Source organism: Schistocerca americana, chromosome 1, assembly GCF_021461395.2.
Source record: "Schistocerca americana isolate TAMUIC-IGC-003095 chromosome 1, iqSchAmer2.1, whole genome shotgun sequence".
Lineage (NCBI taxonomy): Eukaryota > Metazoa > Arthropoda > Insecta > Orthoptera > Acrididae > Schistocerca > Schistocerca americana.
The window spans coordinates 1,254,414,618-1,254,437,343 of NC_060119.1; the positions used below are offsets into that span (position 1 = coordinate 1,254,414,618).

A 22,726-nucleotide genomic window follows, 5' to 3' on the forward strand; every position below is an offset into this window, starting at 1 on the left:
GTCCAATAGCCGGCGTTTTTCTTGCAGTTCGGTTCTCAAACGGTCCAATAACGATGAATAATGTGCACCTGTAACAGTTTTACCCTTTTCCAGATAGTCGATGAGGATTATCCCTTGCGAATCCCAAAAGACAGTAGTCATAAACTTTCCGGCCGAAGGAATGGTCTTCGCCGTTTTTGGTGCAGATTCTCCCTTGGTAACCCATTGCTTAGATTGTTCTTTGGTCTCAGGAGTACAGTAATGTATCCATGTTTCATCCACAGTGACGAAACGACGCTTAAAGTCTTTCGGATTCTTTCTGAACAACTGCAAACCATACTTGCAACATTTCACACGATTCCGTTTTTGGTCAAGTGTGAGCAATCGCGGAACCCATCTTGTGGATAGCTTTCTCATGTCCAAACGTTTATGCAAAGTATTATGTACCCGTTCATTCTAGATGCCCCTTAACTCTTCTGTCATCCATCACCATATCATGAATTTTGTCAATGATTTTTGGAGTCGTAACCTCCACAGGACGTCCAGAACGTTCAGCATCACTTGTGCCCATATGGCCACTCCGAAAATTTTGAAACCACTTATAAACTGTTCTAATCGAAGGTGCAGAGCCACCGCAATGTTTATCAAGCTTCTGTTTAGTCTCCAGAGGCGTTTTTCTTTCATAAAGCAATGTTTAATCACCACACGAAATTCTTTTTCGTCCATTTTTTGACAATCACTCGACTTCCTTGATTCGCACGAATGCCAAACACAAGAAATACAGCAATATGGCTGAAACTCTGTGTATCTATGGTCGACGGTGTGCGTTCTTTCCAAGGAGGCTGCTAACCAAACAGAATCTCGATATGCGCCTGTGCTGCCATCTCTCGGACTTTGCACTGACTTTTTACGTGCTCCTCGTAAGTGTATTTGGGGTAATGCATAAGTGAAAATCCATTTTTGCATTTTCAAAACTGCTTCTTGGTTATACACAACTGGCAGTGCTGTGTGGGAAAATTACTTTTGTCGTTTATCAGCGTAAGAGTTGGAAGTAGTAGTGGCAGTGGTTTTTTTTTTTTAATTTAGATTATCGTGGTGTTTTCAGTGTGCTAATATTTCTTTAATCTTGCAGTTTTCTTTGTATATTGCGCTTATTGGACTTTGGTATTCAACATGGATAGGTCTCCTTTATTGGCTTATACGGAAACAGAGGGTAACTGTTCGGATTTCCAGAATTTGGAAACCGTGATAGGTAGTCAGATGTCTAGCTCTAGAGAGGGAACACTGGAATAACAAAGTGCCAGACCAGCTGACACTACTACTAGTACTGCACAAACCGTAGCGACAGGTCAGGTGCCGTTACTTATTGCGACAGAAAACGATTTCCTTTCTCTGATGCTACAGAAGCTAGACTTGAGAAAGAATGCAAAGGAACAGGAACGGGAAGAAGCAAAAGGGATTAAAGAAAAACAATAAGAAGAAACGGGAAGGGTAAAGGAAATGGAACGGGAAGAAAGAGAAGGATTGAGGAGATGGAACAAGGGGAAAGGGAAAGAATACGCAAATTCGTGAGAGATAATAGGCTGACCGAACAACTCAATAAGATTCTCGATGCTCGAGATAAGTGTATCCTGGACCACATAACGCAGAAAATGGATAGTATACCCGCAGAAAAGGAAGAACTAGTTACAGTACTCAAAATAAGAATTTGCCTAGGAAAGTGAGTGAACTGGACTCACAGACAAATAGACTAGGGGCATCTCACCAAAAACTTGAAGGCCAGGTTAAAAAGATTACTAGCACTGTGGACAACAGGGAAATAGAATCCATGGTCACCGCCACACTGCAAAGTTTGAACATCGCAGTAAATCGCGAGAAAGATGACCTTAATGCACGACTGCCACAGGACATGCGTGAAAAATAGCAGCGTATGGTTACGTTACATTACTACTTGTCCCATAGCTCATGAATACGACCACAGGCGCCGACCTGAGGGGGCCCGAGCTCCCACAAATATTCGTTTGGGGGGGGGGCGGGGGGCGGAACCTCCCCCCAATAATTGGAGATTATTAGTTATATTATGCTTTCTGAAATCACAAAATTATGTTGAAATATTTTATTTTCCTTGCTTGACGATAGTTACCTTTTAAAATGCATTCAGTAATGAGTTAAAACAAATAATTATTACGGTAGTAAGCAGGTTAACTGAAAACGAGTGGTGTGAATCATGTTCGTGTTACGTTGCTGCGGGCACACTTAGAATTGTCCCGGTGCGCGAACCTTCAGGTAAAGTCTGGCGCTGGCGGGTCAGCGCTGCGGCCGCGGCGACATCAAAAGGACTGGAGCAGAAGCGCCTGGGACCCTCCGCCTCACGTCGCCTTGACGCTTGGAGACATTTCGACGCCGTTCTATATAAAGCCCACCCTGCTGTCGCGCTCATTCAGTGTGGATAGTTCCATTCAGTGCATGCTGCAAATGCGTTTAGTGTTCCGACTTTAGTGTCTAGTGGATTATTTTATACGACTATATTTTATTCATTTACTTTAGTCTCTTAGTGTATTGTGAATTAAGTTTGCAATGGATAAATTTGTTTCCAAAAAGGCGCGCTTGGAAGTTGTTGATACTGCAAGTCAACCACCAAAAATTATTGTGTCGTCAATTGCTTCGTCGTCTTCAGGCGAGAACTGTTCACAGCCGAAACCTGGACAGTCCGGTAAGGGAAGATCATTTCCGAAGTCCTGATTGGTCAAATAGACATGGCTAGAAGTTTTTTGCAAAACCTGCAAAGTGGCACATGCTAAAAACCTATTACAATTTTCTCGAAAAAAAGAAGATGCATTTACTTCTGCAAGTTTTCTAACTGGAAAAAGGCTTTGGGAAAATTCCGTATTCATGAAAATACGTTTAAGCTTAAAGAAGTGCTCTGAAACTAAATTCTATCACTAACCGAAGTATGGCCTCCCGATTGAATGAAGTTAGATAGTGATATGAAGAAAGGCCGTTTAGCTCTTGAGACAATTTTTACTAACGTGCAGTTTCCATACCGACAAGGACTAGCAATTAGAGGGCACGAAGATGTGAACTCACTTTTTTTTCAATTGTTAAAACTCCGAAAGAATGATATACCTGAGTTTACAGATTGGTTAGGGCGTTCGGGGTATGAGTGGGCGTCCCACGATATTCAGAACGAGATCATTGATCTACTAGGAAAGTCTGTGTTGAGAAAGGTATTGGATTCAATGAAGAAGGCAAAAAAATTTTCTATTATGGTTGACGAAAGAAGTGATTCTTAGATTCACGAACACGTGTCATTTTGTATTCGTACTGTCCATGATTCCTTAATCATCAACGAAGACTTCATTGGCTTATACAAGACCCCTAACACTGAATCACAAACTCTGTTTAGTATTTTAAAAGACGTTTTTGCTCGTCTTCATTTGTCAATGGATAACTTAAGAAGACAGTGCTATGATGGTGCCTCAAATATGAGACGTAAGTTCAAAGGGCTAAAAAAAGTTAGTTTTGGATATACAACCAAAAGCACATTACGTGCACTGCACTGCTCACAGTTTAGACTTGGCAGTTGTAGACAGTCTCCACCATCTTATGTCTATGAGGGATATTATGGCTTTAGCCAAGGACTTAATAAACACCGTATGGGAATCCAACAAAAGGATGGGACTTCTGCCTGACCTGATGGAATATGCAAGCTTCTAGTATCTTGAGAATATTGAAAAACTTCAAAAAAGTTCTAGAGTTTTTTGAAACATTTTCTGCCGAGGGCAAAACAGAGGCAGGTAATAAATGTGCAGGCTACCTTGAGTCAACGTTACAGTTCAAGACTTATTTCTTTTCACGTCTTTATTGCCATGCAATGAACCCAGTAGAGGATGTCGATGAAGAAATTCAATGCCCTCATCTAAGTATTGCTGATCAGGAAAAAATATATGAGGGCTTGATTTGTATATTGAATGGTAGGTGACGTAGTTTTGAACACTTTTGGGAATTGTGTTTAAAAGAAAAACCTTCAGAAGTTGATGATCCTTCGCTTCCTCAGAATCTAAGTAAACCAAAGAAGTACGAAAACAATGAAGCCAGCTCACCACACACATTCAAAACCCCGAAGGAATATTACAAAGCTATTTACATTGAAGTTTGTGAAACGGTGCAATCTTGCATTACTGAGCCGTTTGCTTCAACTGGACACACACAGGTCATTGCAGCTGAAAAAAAGTGCTTGCTTTTAGTAATCAGAGGTGAAACAAATTTGGAAAAATCAACTGAGTTTTTCAAAAATGACCTACACATTGAGAGACCGCGCTTACACTTGAATATGTTAGCCAATATCGCTAATTAAAACATGAGTGATGTAAGAAAGTACATTACACGAGAGCCTGCAGGTGGAGAAATGTTACGTGAAGTAGTGAAGTGCATTAAGCTTCTCCAAGTAGTTCCAATCATGACAGAAACAGCAGAACGGTCATTTAGCGCCCTTAGATGTCTGAAGTCATATCTCCGATCAACAATGGACAGAAGCGATCGAACAACTTGTCTGTTCTTCATGCCCACCGAGATGTTTTGGATGAATTGGATATCCGACCAGTCATCAACGACTTCATATTCAGTAATCCAGTCAGACGGTCGACATTTGCACATGTCTAAAGACACTCCAACCCTAATAATGGCATTTAGAGCGATACCAAAAATCTTTATAAAATAGAGAATTAAATACATACATAATGTTAAATTTTCAGTTTCGAAATATTAGTACTAGTTTAGTACTGTATTACTATATTCATGTATTGACTCGTTCCATGACCATGGAGACTTCTCCTTAATTTGGTCCCACAGAACAATAAATAAATAAATAAATAAATTACTATAGTACTGTATTAGTTATTTTTAAATACATAATTATTACACCCAATTAAAACCCGCTAATTCCATACTTTTTGACTGAAAAGTGTTAGGCATACTGTATTAACAGTATTAAGGCATTAAATTTCAGATATTATTTTTATTTAATGAACCCTGAGTCTTATTCAAAGTAAGCTTAAATTAATCATTTCACTTATTTATCAAAGTGCCATTACTGTGTGACAGCAATATTTCATGTTTTATTCTTTTAACGATAGTTTAGGATTTATTTAAAAATAATTTCAGTCTTTTCAGAGCTATATATTCACTGCTCTGTGATAGTCTTAAGCATGATTATTACTGTAAATTAAATCAGTTTTTTACGAAAATCCTGCGGGTGTTTATGTTTTGTTTCTTTTTTCAAAGCCAAAAAATGTGGCAGGCTTGTCGAGTTTCCCAGAGTGTCGAGTTATCGAGAGTCCAGTTTTCGGGGTTCTAACGTTGATCACTTTGACTATAAAATGCTTAAAAAAATCTTTAAAACTCACTATTTTTCATCTAAAACTTAGAAAATTTCCCGGGGCAAGACCCTCAGTATGCCCCCCCCCCCCCCCCCCCCCAATATTTTTTATAAGTTGGCGCCCCTGAATACGACATTTAGTAATAACGTGGAATGTGTCAGTTTAATGTAAGTTTTCTTAACACAATGTAATTATTTTTTTGTCTCAGTGACTACTTCATATCTAAACGCTCATCTATTGAGTAGAAGTGGGTTGTCATTCACAAATTCTTTTGTTTTTAAATGTTGGTTGACTATCTGTCAGACATTTAATGCTATCTGGAAAATGATCAAAGATTTTTGTGGCAGCATAATCCACCCCTTTCTTCAGGTGTTGTAGCTATACACTTCGCTGTTATTTTTGAATTGGGATGGGTTATTAATAATAAATTTCATAAGTGAAAATAAGTACTGTGAAGGTACTGGGAGTATTCCGAGTCTCTTAAATGAATGTTTGCAAGCTGATCTTGGGTGGACTTCACCTATTATTCTGATTACACGCTTTTGTGCGTGAATACTTTTTCTCTATATCTAAAAACAAAGATGATGTGACTTACCAAATGAAAGTGCTGGCAGGTCGACAGACACACAAACAAACATAAACATACACACAAAATTCAAGCTTTCGCAACAAACTGTTGCCTCATCAGGAAAGAGGGAAGGAGAGGGAAAGACGAAAGGATGTGGGTTTTAAGGGAGAGGGTACGGAGTCATTCCAATCCCGGGAGCGGAACGACTTACCTTAGGGGGAAAAAAGGACGGGTATACACTCGCACACCCACACATATCCATCCACACATATACAGACACAAGCAGACGTATTTAAAGACCTCTCCTTCCCTCTTTCCTGATGAGGCAACAGTTTGTTGCGAAAGCTTGAATTTTGTGTGTATGTTTGTGTTTGTTTGTGTGTCTGTCGACCTGCCAGCACTTTCATTTGGTAAGTCACATCATCTTTGTTTTTAGATATATTTTTCCTACGTGGAATGTTTCCCTCTATTATAACAATACTTTTTCTCTTCATGACGAAATACCACAAAATAGGGTGCCACGTGAAAACAGTGAATGCAAGTAGGCATAGTAGGCTAATTTACCGAAATGTTTATCACCAAATTTTGCAATAACCATAATAGCATAAGTGGCTGAACCTAACTGTTTCAGCAGATCATCAATGTGTAACTTCCAATTCAATTTCTCATCAATGCACACACGCAGAAAATTGGAATATTCTGCCTTAGCAACAGACTTCTGTTTAAAGTCTATATTTATCAATGGTGTTATGCCATTTACTGTACAGAACTGTACATGCTGTGTCTCCTCAAAATTTAGTGAGTCCATTTGCAGAAAACCACTTAATAATATTCTGAAAGACATTATTTACAATTTCGTCAGCTGATTCTTGTTTGTTGGGTGTGATTACTATATTTGTATCATCAGCAAAAAGAATTAGCTTTGTATCTTCACGAACACAGAGTGGCAACCCATTAATATATGACACTAAGAGCCCAAGACTGAACCCTTTGGGGCATCATTCTTGATATCTCCCCAGTTAGAGGACTCTGCTGATTTTTGCAGACTATCTGTACTGTTAATTTCAACTTTCTGCATACTTCCACTTAAATTATGAATTAAGCATTTGTGCACTGTCCCACTCGTACCACAATACTTAAGCTTACCACAGAGTCAAAAGCCTCTGCGAGATCACAAAATATCCCAATTGTTGATGTTTGGTTATCCAAAGCATTTAATATTTGATCAGTGAAATCATATATAGCGTTTTCTTTGAAAAGCCTTTCTAAAGATCAAATTGCCACTTTGTTAGTACTTCATTTTTACTCTCGAATACATCACTTTTTCAAGAATTTTGGATAAACGTCTCAGAAGTGAGATTGGCAGGTAGTTGTTAGCATCAGGCCTATCCCCTTTTTTATGCAATGGTTTAACAATAGTGAATTTCAGTTCCGGTGAGCTACTACGTACGTGGCTGCGAATCCTACGTTTCTGTTGGGGACAAGCCTTTAGTACTCTGTTGAAAATGCCATCAATTCTATGTAAACTTTCACTTTTGAGTGAATTTATTATTTTCCTAATTTCAGTAAGACAGTGGGTTGAATTTCAGTTGCATCAAATTGCATACTTATTTAATCTTCCATATTCTGCTTTGCATTTTCTAACGAACGTCTGGATCCTATTTTATAAAGGCTTTACAAATGTCTGCTGGTGTCTGTGTATGTGCGGATGGATGTGTGTGTGTGTGTGTGTGTGTGTGTGTGTGTGTGTGTGTGTGTGTGCGCGCGCGCAAGTGTATACCTGTCCTTTTTTCCCCCCTAAGGTAAGTCTTTCCGGTCCCGGGATTGGAATGACTCCTTACCCTCTCCCTTAAAACCCACATCCTTTCGTCTTTCCCTCTCCTTCCCTCTTTCCTGATGAAGCAACCGTTGGTTGCGAAAGCTTGAATTTTGTGTGTATGTTTGTGTGTCTATCAACATGCCAGCACTTTCATTTGGTAAGTCACAACATCTTTGTTTTTAGATATATTTTTCCCACGTGGAATGTTTCCCTCTATTATTTTCATTGAGTTTCATAGAAATACAGTCTTCGTGTCCTCTCAGTTGCTCTGTTTCTCTTTTAACAACATACCAATTTTTTTTTTTTTTTATTTTACTATCAGATGTACTAATCTCTGACATAATGTGCATACTTCTGGAATTTTAATAACTTTTCTTAATACAGTGCAGTAGTTTTTGTTATGTTTCACTCTTTCTGGGTCATTACTCCTTCTAGCCACGAGATACATATTCTTTTCTGTTTACAAGATATTTTTATCCCTTTAGTAAGCCATGGCTTTTTAGATGTTGTCTTGCAATTATATTTCACTGTTTTCTTAAGGAAACTGTTTTCAAATAAACTCACAAGGTATCATGAAATAGGCTAAATTTTAAATTAGCATTAGGTCCCTCATACAACTCATCCCAGTCTAACAGCTGCAAGCTTTCCCTAAAATTTTCAGTTGTTAAATGGTTAACTGAACGCACTACTTTTGAGGACTGATTTGCATTACCGTATGGAGCTATGTCATATTATTTAACTACCGGTGCCTCATTATCAGATAGGCCATTCTTAACAAGAAAAGTTTTTATTTGATTAAATTTATCTTGGTCTATAAAAACATTATCTATCAGTGTGCTGCTTTCCTGTACCACCTGAGTAGGAAAAACAACAACTGACGTCAAACTGAATGAACCAAGTAGTACTTCAAGGTGAAACTTTTGATCAGACTCTTTCAGAAAATCTACATTGAAATCCCCACAAACAATAATTTGCTTCCCTCTGCCTGACAGATAGCACAACAAAGAGTCCAAGTTTTTCAAAAATAGCTGAAAATTTCCCAATGGGGACCTACAATGGCTACAATTATTAACAATTTTTTTTAGCTTCTAAATGTTTCACAATATGACAGTTTTTAACATATACAGCAACTCCTTTCACCATAGTATCTCTACTTACATGTGCTGGAAGCTTGTATCCACCTACATTTACATTTTCCGTATCTGTGACTATATGATGTTCAGACAGGCATAGTACATGTAAGTCACCCTCAGTTTCTAAATATTCAAAACAAACAAGAAACTTATATACTTTGTTTTTTAATCCCCTGATATTCTGATGCAATATGCGAACATTATTTGTCACTGTACTTTTATGAGAATCGTGTGATATTTTAACATCTCTTGCACATGCCTGTCTGAGCTTCTCACTAAGGTTAATTTCATTCAATGTTGAATCATTGGACACTGATCTTAGCCTAAAAAAAGAGGTATTCCCACGAGTTTCAGTGCCGCCCCCCCCCCCCCCCCCCCCGATGATTTTGCTATCATCCCAGCCTATTTACCCTTCTCTTCCTACTGAGATGCAGGCCATGTCCTGTGAAGTCCTACCTACTAATACCATCAACAGGAATCAAACCTATGTCTGACAAAGTAGCCACCCAAAGCAGCTGATGTAGCTCCATACTGACCCTCCTGACAGAGCTGTTCAGTTGGGGCCAATTATACCACATGAAAGCAGGAACCGAGGCAACATTTTTATCGTTTGTTGCAGATATTATTTTTTTCCAGGCCACAATATTGTAGCCCTGATCCCTATCAATACTCTTTCCTGCTCCACCCACTATCACAACATGGTCGTGCTTTGTAAAACCGTGCACAATGATCCTACATTCTTTCTCACTTGGCTAAGACATGCACTGGGCTTGAAAAAACTTGTGACCTGGTACTTGTCACGTAATTTTCCCTGAAAGGTCTGGCCCACACCTCTACCATGGCTACTACTAACAACATAACTTTCCTCCTAGTTTCTACTTTTTTTTTAACAGTTGGTGTCCCGGTGAAAGTCTGTTGATTGCTGACTACACTTACATCTACCTGAGCCTCTTCCTTAGTTAACTGAGATAGCAAGGCAGATATTGTTCTCTTTCTGTGGCCCCTTTTCCTTGCTACCACTTCCCACCTGTCTTCACTGTTCTCCCCCCTTAACCTCATCAGTTCCTCCCTAGCACTATCCAGTTCAGCCTTAAGGGCTCTAACATTCTCTTCCAGTTCAGCTATTTTCCTATTCCTTGACATATTCCACACTACCAGGGAAGAGACTCATTTAATTCCCCAATTCCCATACCACTACATTGCTCCCAATGTAACCATTTGTCACAACAGAATCACAGAACTAAGTTTTTTACAGCAGCTCAAACACTTCTAGCTCATGGTTGTTAACAATATTATTACAAAATTTATCTAGGCAATAACAGTAATACTCTCAAATACAGATCACAAGGGTCTCTCATGTTCTAATATACGTGTATACTATTAATATAGTACCGTAACGCATTTCAACTAACGTTAAAACTCAAAACCTGTAAACCCGAAAAATTTGGCCTAATATGTACAATATAGACTTTACACGTTTTGAAACCCCCCCATGAACCATGGACCTTGCCATTGGTGGGGAGGCTTGCGTGCCTCAGCGATACAGATAGCCGTACCGTAGGTACAACCACAACGGAGGGGTATCTGTTGAGAGGCCAGACAAACGTGTGGTTCCTGAAGAGGGGCAGCAGCCTTTTCAGTAGTTGCAAGGGCAACAGTCTGGATGACTGACTGATCTGGCCTTGTAACAATAACCAAAACGGCCTTGCTGTGCTGGTACTGCGAACGGCTGAAAGCAAGGGGAAACTACGGCCGTAATTTTTCCCGAGGGCATGCAGCTTTACTGTATGATTAAATGATGATGGCGTCCTCTTGGGTAAAATATTCCGGAGGTAAAATAGTCCCCCATTCGGATCTCCGGGCGGGGACTACTCAAGAGGATGTCGTTATCAGGAGAAAGAAAACTGGCGTTCTACGGATCGGAGCGTGGAATGTCAGATCCCTTTATCGGACAGGTAGGTTAGAAAATTTAAAAAGGGAAATGGATAGGTTAAAGTTAGATACAGTGGGAATTAGTGAAGTTCGGTGGCAGGAGGAACAAGACTTCTGGTCAGGTGACTACAGGGTTATAAACACAAAATCAGATAGGGGTAATGCAGGAGTAGGTTTAATAATGAATAGGAAAATAGGAATGCAGGTAAGCTACTACAAACAGCATAGTGAACACATTATTGTGGCCAAGATAGATACGAAGCCCACACCTACTACAGTAGTACAAGTTTATATGCCAACTAACTCTGCAGATGACGAAGAAGTTGAAGAAATGTATGATGAAATAAAAGAAATTATTCAGATAGTGAAGGGAGACGAAAATTTAATAGTCATGGGTGACTGGAATTCGAGTGTAGGAAAAGGGAGAGAAGGAAACGTAGTAGGTGAATATGGATTGGGGCTAAGAAATGAGAGAGGAAGCCGCCTGGTAGAATTTTGCACAGAGCACAACATAATCATAGCTAACACTTGGTTTAAGAATCATGATAGAAGGTTGTATACATGGAAGAACCCTGGAGATACTAAAAGGTATCAGATAGATTATATAATGGTAAGACAGAGATTTAGGAACCAGGCTTTAAACTGTAAGACATTTCCAGGGGCAGATGTGGACTCTGACCACAATCTATTGGTTATGACCTGTAGATTAAAACTGAAGAAACTGCAAAAAGGTGGGAATTTAAGGAGATGGGACCTGGATAAACTGAAAGAACCAGAGGTTGTACAGAGTTTCAGGGAGAGCATAAGGGAACAATTGACAGGAATGGGGGAAAGAAATACAGTAGAAGAAGAATGGGTAGCTTTGAGGGATGAAGTAGTGAAGGCAGCAGAGGATCAAGTAGGTAAAAAGACGAGGGCTAGTAGAAATCCTTGGGTAACAGAAGAAATATTGAATTTAATTGATGAAAGGAGAAAATATAAAAATGCAGTAAATGAAGCATGCAAAAAGGAATACAAACGTCTCAAAAATGAGATCGACAGGAAGTGCAAAATGGCTAAGCAGGGATGGCTAGAGGACAAATGTAAGGATGTAGAGGTTTATCTCACTAGGAGTAAGATAGATACTGCCTACAGGAAAAATAAAGAGACCTTTGGAGATAAGAGAACCACTTGTATGAACATCAAGAGCTCAGATGGAAACCCAGTTCTAAGCAAAGAAGGGAAAGCAGAAAGGTGGAAGGAGTATATAGAGGGTCTATACAAGGGCGATGCACTTGAGGACAATATTATGGAAATGGAAGAGGATGTAGATGAAGATGAAATGGGAGATACGATACTGCGTGAAGAGTTTGACAGAGCACTGAAAGACCTGAGTCGAAACAAGGCCCCCGGAGTAGACAACATTCCATTGGAACTACTGACGGCCTTGGGAGAGCCAGTCCTGACAAGACTCTACCATCTGGTGAGCAAGATGTACGAGACAGGCGAAATACCCTCAGACTTCAAGAAGAATATAATAATTCCAATCCCAAAGAAAGCAGGTGTTGACAGATGTGAAAATTACCAAACAATCAGTTTAATAAGCCACAGCTGCAAAATACTAACACGAATTCTTTACAGACGAATGGAAAAACTAGTAGAAGCCGACCTCGGTGAAGATCAGTTTGGATTCCGTAGAAATACTGGAACACGTGAGGCAATACTGACCATACGACTTATCTTAGAAGAAAGATTAAGGAAAAGCAAACCTACGTTTCTAGCCTTTGTAGACTTAGAGAAAGCTTTTGACAATGTTGAATGGAATACTCTCTTTCAAATTCTAAAGGTGGCAGGGGTAAAATACAGGGAGCGAAAGGCTATTTACAATTTGTACAGAAACCAGATGGCAGTTATAAGAGTCAAGGGACATGAAAGGGAAGCAGTGGTTGGGAAGGGAGTAAGACAGGGTTGTAGCCTCTCCCCAATGTTATTCAATCTGTATATTGAGCAAGCAGTAAAGGAAACAAAAGAAAAATCCGGAGTAGGTATTAAAATCCATGGAGAAGAAATAAAAACTTTGAGGTTTGCTGATGACATTGTAATTCTGTCAGAGACAGCAAAGGACTTGGAAGAGTAGTTGAACGGAATGGATGGTGTCTTGAAGGGAGGATATAAGATGAACATCAACAAAAGCAAAACGAGGATAATGGAATGTAGTCGAATTAAGTCGGGTGATGCTGAGGGAATTAGATTAGGAAATGAGACACTTAAAGTAGTAAAGGAGTTTTGCTATTTGGGGAGCAAAATAACTGATGATGGTCGAAGTAGAGAGGATATAAAATGTAGACTGGCAATGGCAAGGAAAGCGTTTCTGAAGAAGAGAAATTTGTTAACATCGAGTATAGATTTAAGTGTCAGGAAGTCATTTCTGAAAGTATTTGTATGGAGTGTAGCCATGTATGGAAGTGAAACGTGGATGGTAAATAGTTTGGACCAGACGAGAATAGAAGCTTTCAAAATGTGGTGCTACAGAAGAATGCTGAAGATTAGATGGGTAGATCACATAACTAATGAGGAAGTATTGAATAGGATTGGGGAGAAGAGAAGTTTGTGGCACAACCTGACCAGAAGAAGGGATCGGTTGGTAGGACATGTTCTGAGGCATCAAGGGATCACCAATTTAGTATTGGAGGGCAGCGTGGAGGGTAAAAATCGTAGGGGGAGACCAAGAGATGAATACACTAAGCAGATTCAGAAGGATGTAGGTTGCAGTAGGTACTGGGAGATGAAGAAGCTTGCACAGGATAGAGTAGCATGGAGAGCTGCATCAAACCAGTCTCAGGACTGAAGACCACAACAACAACAACAACAACGTTTTGAAAGGAAATAAAAGATGGAACTTAAAACCTCGGGTGTAATATTATCCATTCCTGAAGCCTTCCCATTCTTTATCTATTTGAGAGCTATTTTAATTTCAGTCTTAGTTGGTGTGTTTACATTGATTCTGTCACTGGCATCTGGAAAATTCTATTGCCTCTCCCTCTCTTCAGGTTGCTCTCTGTTTAAGAGTCAGAAAAATGTTCTGTTCTCTCCACAGACTTCAGAAAAATGTTCTGTTCTCTCCACAGGCTTCAGAAAAATGTTCTGTTCTCTCCACAGGCTTCAGAGAAATGTTCTCTCCACAGGCTTCAGAAAAATGTTCTCTCCACAGGCTTCAGAAAAATGTTCTCTCCACAGGCTTCAGAAAAATGTTCTCTCCACAGGCTTCAGAGAAATGTTCTCTCCACAGGCTTCAGAAAAATGTTCTCTCCACAGGCTTCAGAAAAATGTTCTCTCCACAGGCTTCAGAAAAATGTTCTCTCCACAGGTTTCAGAAAAATGTTCTCTCCATCTTCTAAGTTGGTCTTCTTCTGTCATCAACAGTCGACCCTCCTCGCTTTTCACATGTCTGTTCTCATTGAAACCTTTTTTGGATAACATTCTAGTGATGCGGTACAGTTCTTTTGCATCATCCCTTGCTGCAGCTGTCTCTGCTCCCAGAGCTTGCTCATCCATCCACTTTCTCTTATCATTCCTCACACTCCCATTTATTTGAGAGTCAGTAGCCGCATACTCCGCTTGCATTTGAGTTTTCTGTTGTCTTGTTTTACTCATATTTAATTTTGCCTTGATCTCCTTCCTACAGCTGATCAAATTCCATTTACACTCAGACATCCAATCCTCCTCCAAATGATTTTTAAAGCCAAGGACCTGTTTGCTAACATTGCGATAGACGTCCTTAATCTGACATGATGACAAGATGTGGCTTTTGCTGTATTTCGGTAATGGTCGAGTTAAATTCAAAATTTATAATGGACCCCACTACAGTATGCCACAGCAAGGACTGTGCTGAACGCATTTCAAAAATAATTCTTGAAGGAATTTGGGCGCATAAATAAGGTGATTTCAGATAGCAGGCTGCAATTCTGATCATGGAAAGATGCCGTGTTGCAAGTTTCTCTCTTTTTACAATAGGCCACTGCGAGTTCAGCAGATCGTGCATGCTAACATAGTCAGAGAAATTGGGATAACAAAAGCAAAATTCTTGAGATGAGCAGTGCCAATCTTTAGTGCTTAGAATTCCCACTCTGTCTCTGGATAAATTTTTTGTAATTATGTTGTGTATGTAAGAATTTCTGAGACTGATAAGATCAAATTCTTGTTGTGTGTTTTGGTTGAATCAAGGAGAGATGAATATTATTTGCAGTGTCCACTATCCAATGTGTCCTTACAATGTTCTCTGTACTGAATTTGCGCCTTCTGTTGTTGACAATCTGAGAGTTACATTGTCTTGGGGAGGAGTATGTTATCCTCTTATTTTCTTTTCGAAAGGTGGAAAGTGGTCTAGAGAGCAATAGGAGTATAGTGGATAGACACTGTGCAATGTTTTTATTTGTGGCAGGCTTGATGCCTCGTTAATACTTGTTTTGTTCACGGATTTCATGAGAGAAGTGAAGATCCGGTATCTTGAAGGGACATAGGGTGCTTCATTGTGGATATGCTCAGGTATTCTTTGCCACGTACTATAGTCGAGTCATGAATATTCTTAATTTGTGACATTCTTGGATGGGAGAAAGAGTTGAGTTGTGTTTTCTTCATTTGGGAGATGAAGTGATGTGTTGTATTAATGCTCACAACTGATGAGCATTTGGATCTTATCTATGAAGGAAGTCTCAGAGGATTTTTGTGGTTTATGCATGTCTGATGACAAATAGGCACATGGGCCTTATCCTATGAAAGGATGGCAATTTTTTGTGTAGGAGCTCAAAATGAGTGGAGATTTGTTTGTTTGTAATCGAGCTTTCTTGTCATACCTGTGTGCTAAGAGATGATCAAAAACTAGGACACAATACCCACAGCCTTTAATTGAACCTTACTAAAGGTAGACTGATGAACTAGTACTAATGTTTCTTGTTTCTCAATAAGTATGTTTGTGTGGGCAGCCACTAGGCAGACGGGAGAGGAGTCACAGAGGATAGATCACTGAGGAAAAAGTAAGAAATACAAAAGTACAAAATTCTTATGCAAAGATATGCTATAAATTAAATGAAGCTACATGTCAAAGTAACTATGGACAGGAATACAGGAACTCCAGGTAATGAACAGGCTAAGATAAGGAAAATAATCCTCAAATGGCTCTAAGCACTATGGGACTTAACATCTGAGGTCATCAGTCCCCCAAACTTAGAACTACTTAAACGTAACTAACCTAAAGACATCACACACATCCATGCCCCAGGCAGGATTCGAACCTGTGACCATAGCAGGTGCGCGGCTCCGGATTGAAGCGCCTAGAACAGCTCGGCCACAGCGGCCGGCAGAAAATAATCTGGTATTGATTGTTGTCCACCATGTGTTTGACAAGCTCAATGAAAGTGTTTTTTTTCCCTTCTTTTTGTTTCTTTTGCAGGGTTGCCACAAGTTTCCCCAAGTGAAATTCCATGATATTTCCTTAATTTCCAGACACATTTTAGCATTTTTCCCTGACAAATTTTGAGATCAAGGATAAGGAGAGACATAAGTTGACAAAAAAAAAATGTAAGGACTACCATATTTCGCCCCTGAGTGAGCAAAACCCTTAAGTATTATCATCATCATCATCTACTGTAATTAACTGTTTTTAGATGGAGAGAGCAAGCCAAATGGTATGTGTGTTTCATGAATATCACTGTCGTTACTTTATTCCAATAAAACTAAATCATTTGGTCACAAAAATTCATATTTCCTGTGTTATATCTATTATTTTACAGGTATTGTGTAATTTTTCTTTTGAGAAATATATGAGTACATAGTGTACAAACCACCAGTGACTGCCACAATCGTCTTCTTCTTATCGTCTCTACTTTCTAATATATAAATTATTTTTGAAGTGCCAAAATGTACTAGAATAAATAAAATGTCTACAAAGCACTGCACTGTTCACTGTACTGGCAGTGAGGCAGTCACAATTCCTGAAATCCATCATATGTGGCCTCTGGCCTGCCGAGGAGCACCGCAGTCCTGGGTCCTTCAATTAACCACGAAAATCCATCGCATTACGCCACACGCAATCAGACTCTGCCTGCGGGCAGATCGCCGAGACTAGATCCAATGGGTAGAGCCTATACACTAGTGGGAAACCGTGGTCTTCAGATCAGCAGGCCCCACCCGTTAGAGATGCCCACAGGAACAGCCTGCGGTTTTGGCCTGTCGTGGAAGTCCACTCATATGGCCAGCAATTCACGTGTCACAGACTCCATGCTGACGAAACGAGACTGCGGTGATCAATCGATGCAACAGATAACTTGCGCAAAGACTCTGAGAGTCAGTACTAATGAGGGTAGGTTGCAATTCATCGTGAAGATGATTGCTGAGCTGCAGTTAGGCAAGCAGAAAAGACAAATTTCACACTCGCAAATAAATTTTTGATCAAATCCTTTGCGAGATAACGAGAGCATACACTCGTTCATACAGTCACTCAGACACAACTCGTGCACACATGACCACCGTCTCCAACCGCTGCGTCAACAATCTCTGAGAATCAGATCCATACAAACCACTCCTCACACTTCCCTGCCTCTCGTCAGCAGCAGCTGCTTGGCTAGTGGTAAGGAGTGGTAGCAGCACTGACTGCAAGTTGAGTGGATTGGTAGGAAGGGGAGAAGCATTAAGAATGAGGGAGTAGGGAAGCAACACACGTACTCAGCTGTGCCCAACCAGCGATGATGCATAACATCTCGGTAAACAAACCATTTCATCTACTGAGACAAAAAAGTGATTTTCCAATGTGGTTTTTTTTCCAAATTTTCCTGACAAGTTTGAAATTCCCTGATTTCCAGAACTTGTGGCAACCCTGTTTTGTTTTCACTGTTAGTTGTTTGCAGGTCCAGTAATTGCCAAGTTTTCTACAATCTGAATTTGTTTGGCACTACTATCTGCCACAGTGAAGGAACTTGAGACGACGGGAGGAGAAGAGAGAACAAGAACAAGGAACTGGATGAGAAAAGTGCATGCAATTTTTAATAAAATTTAGCATCGGATTTGGTAGCCTTTTTTTTCCCCCTCCTCTTTTTTTCTGGGCATCCTATGGAACACCTTTGGGATGTTTTGGAACACTTTTATACCTTGTGTGCATGATACTATGGGTGTCTTTTGTCACCTCAGTGTACTGCATAAACTGATCAATTCTTTATATTGGTTTAAGTGCAGAAATATGAAGCATTATCAGATTTTCAGAACTATCTTATTTGTACTCCAGAGTATGCAGGAATCTTTTTCTAAAAACAGATAAAAGAAAGTAATATTTTTTTGTAAGTGGGCTACAATGTAATTTATTTACAACTACACTATGTGATCAAAAGTATCCAGACACACCCAAAAACATATTTTTTCATATTAGGTGCAATTTACTGTCACCTACTGTCAGGTACTCCATATCAGCGACCTCGGTAGTCATTAGACATCGTAAGAGAGCGGAAGGGGCACTCTGCGGAACTCACAGACTTCAAACATGGTCAGGTGATTGGTGTCACTTGTGTCATACATCCGTACACTAGATTTCCACACTCCTAAACATCCCTAGTTCCACTGTTTCTGATGTGACAGTGAACTGGAAATGTGAAGGGACATGTACTGTTGAGTGACAGAGACCGTCGACAGTTGAAGATAGTCGTAATGTGTAATAGGCAGAATTCTATCCAGACCATCACACAGGAATTCCAAACTGCATCACGATCCACTGCAAGTACTACGACATTTAGGCGGAAGGTGAGAAAATTTGGATTTCATGGTCAAGCAGCTACTCATAAGCTACTGGTAAATATGGAACAACGCCTCACTTGGTGTAAAGAGCGTAATTATTGGACGGTTGAACAGTGGACAAACGTTGTATTGAGTGACAAATCACAGTACACAACGTGGCGATCTGATGGCAGGATGTGGGTATGGCGAATGCCCAGTGAAAGTCATCTGCGAGCATGTGTAGTGCCAACAGTAAAATTTGGAGACAGTGGGTGTTATGGTGTGGTCTTGTTTTTCATGGAGGGGGCTTGCACCCCTTGTTGTTTTGCATGGCATTATCGCACCACAGGCCAACACTGATGTTTTAAGCACGTTCTTGCTTCCCACTGTTGAAGAGCAACTCGAGGATGGCGATTGTGTCTTTCAACACAATCGAGCACCTGTTCATAATGCACGGCCTGTGGCGGAGCGGTTACACGACAGTAACACCCGGTAATGGACTGGCCAGCACAGAGTCCTGACCTGCATCCTATAGAACACCTTTGGAATGTTGACTTCGTGCCAGGCCTCACCGACTGACGTCGATACCTCTCCTCAGTGCAGCACTCCTGAAGAATGGGCTGTCATTCCCCAAGAAAAGTTCCAGAACCTGATTAAACGTATGCCTGCTAGAGGGGAAGCTGTCATCAAGGCTAAGGGTGGGCCAACACCGTACTGGATTCCAGCATTACCGATGGAAGGCGCCACAAACTTATAAGTCATTTTCAACCAGGTGTCCGGATACTTTTGATCACATAGTGTATATTTAATATGGCTGCATGCTGACTATTTCTTGTTGAGGTGATGACTGTTCGAAGAAAGGTGTGACTGGAGCTCTCCATACTAAAATTCTACTTAAATTTGGGCAACAATGGCAGTGTAGCATTGTGCCTGCCATTTCACAAGTAGATACTGTTTTCTTTTCAGCAAAAAATTTGCCTTCTTCAAAAGAAATGTAACTCAGGCCCTAACTAATGACAGGAACAACTGAATGAAAATAATCAATTCAGCTGGTTGTTGGGAAACAATAAAATCTTTCAGCTGTAGTTTTATGTACTAGTTAAACAATTCACCCATTCATTTTTTGATTGAAATCAGTCTGTGGGAATGACCAAATGAAAACCATTGACACAGTCCATTTTAGATCTGCATATTAACTGAAATATTCATTCTTTCTTTTCACATGAAACCAGCCTGCTGTGTTATGTCAGTTGGACCATGTATTTCAGCTGAAACCACTTTTAAGTGTTTTAAATGATTGAGCTATCCATTCATTCTTCTAAGTAAAACCAGTCTGTAACAAACATGGAAATTCCTGAATGAAGCAAAACGTAAAATAACGGAAAGACAACCACTCACCTATAGAGGATTGATGTGTGGAGCACAGAAATCAGCATTCATACTAGCTTTCGAGACTAGTTCTTTTTCAAGCAGAAGTGCGCACACACACACACACACACACACACACACACACACACACACACACACACACACACACAGAGAGAGAGAAATGTACACTCCCATGGCCACGGCAAGACTGAACGAGCAGTTTTTTGGTATATGCAACATACACTGTTAAACAGAGGAATTTGAATTTTTAAGTACTCACTGTAAATTGCAGTGGAGGGTAGAATCTTGGCTCTCCCTTTCAGACCCAGGTGTCATCTTCTTTGGAACTGAAAGGCAAATGTCATTTTTGTACATTTACTATTCATTGGAACATGGCAGTCATATTTTATATTTTTCCTTATGTACAAATTTGTCAGAGAGAGAGAGAGAGAGAGAGAGAGAGAGAGAGAGAGAGAGAGAGAGAGAGAGAGAACTGTAGCAAGATCTGTTAAGGTTGGAAGAAGGAATTCAGCACGGTTCTGTTGAAGGAACCACCTGATGCTTGCCATTATCTTAAGACACTACAAAAATATCTAGGTTGCAATGGTTCTGATAGCACAGTGTTTTACTTTTAATGGGCATTTTGAGATGTGGCAATACAGACCTGAACACCTCACGTCTAAAAAGCAGCTACCTGGATAGCTGGACATTTGCACTATGTTTTCACAGATGAACACAAATTTGACAAGTAGATGACAGTGCTTCACGCTGATCTCTCAGATCTCTTTTAAACATTTGGAGTGGGAAGTTCTGCACAATATGTTTTACTAATGGTTTCTCCATGCCAAGAGTTACATGCAGCTGTTTCATAATAATCCCATTAATTCTACATGTCACTCCATACCCCTTGCCCCATTCGACTGCAGTTGAGTTTCAAGCATTCGAGATAGGAAAGATCAAATCCTGCAACCTTCTTCATTGTGTTTCAATTAATTGGATGTTCTGGAATGGATGTCCATTCCACTTCTCAGTGACTTAGATTTCTCACAGGAGTTTGTCATCTCAAGAATTTGCATACTGACAGCTTTTCTTCTGATATTTAAGAGAGTGTTATTGGACAGGACAGGCAACCACTGAGTAGGAGTTGATCTGACCCTCCCAGTAATGTTGTTCATGGTCTCATTAAGATTTAAATCTTTCTAATTTGTATGTGCACAATTTTGCTATGCAGTATACAGTATGGTCGAGTAGGCACAAGAAGCAACAAGTAACTAAATAAATTAAGTGATGTAACATTAACACTTAACAATGTCAAAAAACCACACATTGAAAGTAGGAAGGTCATATTAAATAAAATAGCTGCACATGACAAGTACAAGAACTATTAAAATAATAAACAATGGAAAGTGTAGGATGGAATATCAACAATATTATGGGAAGGATAGATTGCCACTCATCGTAAAGACGACACGTTGAGATGCAGACATGCACATCAAAAAGACATTTACACACTCCAGATTTTGGCCAAAAACTCCTTCTGAAATAAAAGGACACACACACGTTCGCACAAGCAGGCACACCTCACGCACACTTCGCCAGTATGGCTAGCTGCTTTGTCCAGACAGCAGTCTGGGAATAGAGGCCAGAGATAGCATGTGTGTGTGTGTGTGTGTGTGTGTGTGTGTGTGTGTGTGTGTGTGTGTGTGTGTTTGGCCAAAAGCTCACTATGTAACATTCTTTTCATTATTTTGTCTGTCTGTAAGTCAACATGTCGTCTTCATAGTGAGTAGCTGCCTACCCTCCTCATAATATTGTTTAACATAATAAACAGTAATTATACATTCTAGACAGGAAAGAGTGGAGCAGAGAATGTTGCTATTATAGATCTTCAGTTGTAGAGAGAAAAGAGGAGGAGCGAGGTGAGTGAGGCAGGCAGGCATTTACATTGAGATGAATAAATACTGGAAATTCCATCCTTGAGATCTTGGGACAGGTCAAGCAGGAGAACAAATGACATTCCTTTCTCTTTCCTTATGTTCTTCTTCTTCTTCTTCTTCTTCTTCTTCTCCTCCTCCTCCTCCTCCTCTTCCAGTAGTGCTACAGCCCTTGGTGAGCCTTGGCTTCTTCAACAATCTTCCTCCACACTTCTCAGTTATTTGATGCTCTTTTTACTACCCCTGGACTCCCATACTGGTGAGATCTATTATTATGTTGTTGATACACCTTCTTCTAGGTTTCCCTTTTCACCTAGCTGAATGGATCACAACTTTCATAATTTTCTTTAGAATTTTATCCTCTGCCATTCTCTCCAAGTGTCCTAGCCATCATATTCGCTGTGATTTCACAAATTTTACTATGTCCCTGCCTTATATTAACTCTCGTAATTCGGCATTGTAGTGTATTCTCCAGCCTTCTTCCTCCCTTACTGGCCCATAGATTTTGCGTAGTATTTTCCACTCAATGGTTCTTAGTGCATTTTTATCATGTTCCATCAACGTCCACACCTCTGACCTGTATGTGATAGCTGGGCGGACTAGGGAATTATTTGTTTCTCTTGTGTTGTTGTTGGGGTCTTCAGTCCTGAGACTGGTTTGAAGAAGCTCTCCATGCTACTCTATCCTGCGCAAGCTTCTTCATCTCCCGGTACCTACTGCAACCTACATCCTTCTGAATTTGCTTAGTGTATTCATCTCTTGGTCTCCCTCTACGATTTTTACCCTCCAGGCTGCCATCCAATACTAAACTGGTGAGCCCTTGATGCCTCAGAACATGTCCTACCAACCGATCCCTTCTTCTAGTCAAGTTGTGCCAC

The 22,726-nt window shown here is 40.1% G+C and overlaps 1 protein-coding gene across 1 annotated transcript in view; it reads right to left on the minus strand.

Annotated features, from left to right (window-relative positions):
- LOC124598711 (maternal embryonic leucine zipper kinase-like) overlaps positions 1–22,726 on the minus strand; it is a 425,764-nt gene that overhangs the window by 288,402 nt on the left and 114,636 nt on the right. The window contains exon 10 of the mRNA XM_047136020.1: positions 20,195–20,261. Within this exon, the coding sequence (XP_046991976.1) occupies positions 20,195–20,261 (67 nt within the window). The remainder of the gene's footprint in view (positions 1–20,194; positions 20,262–22,726) is intronic.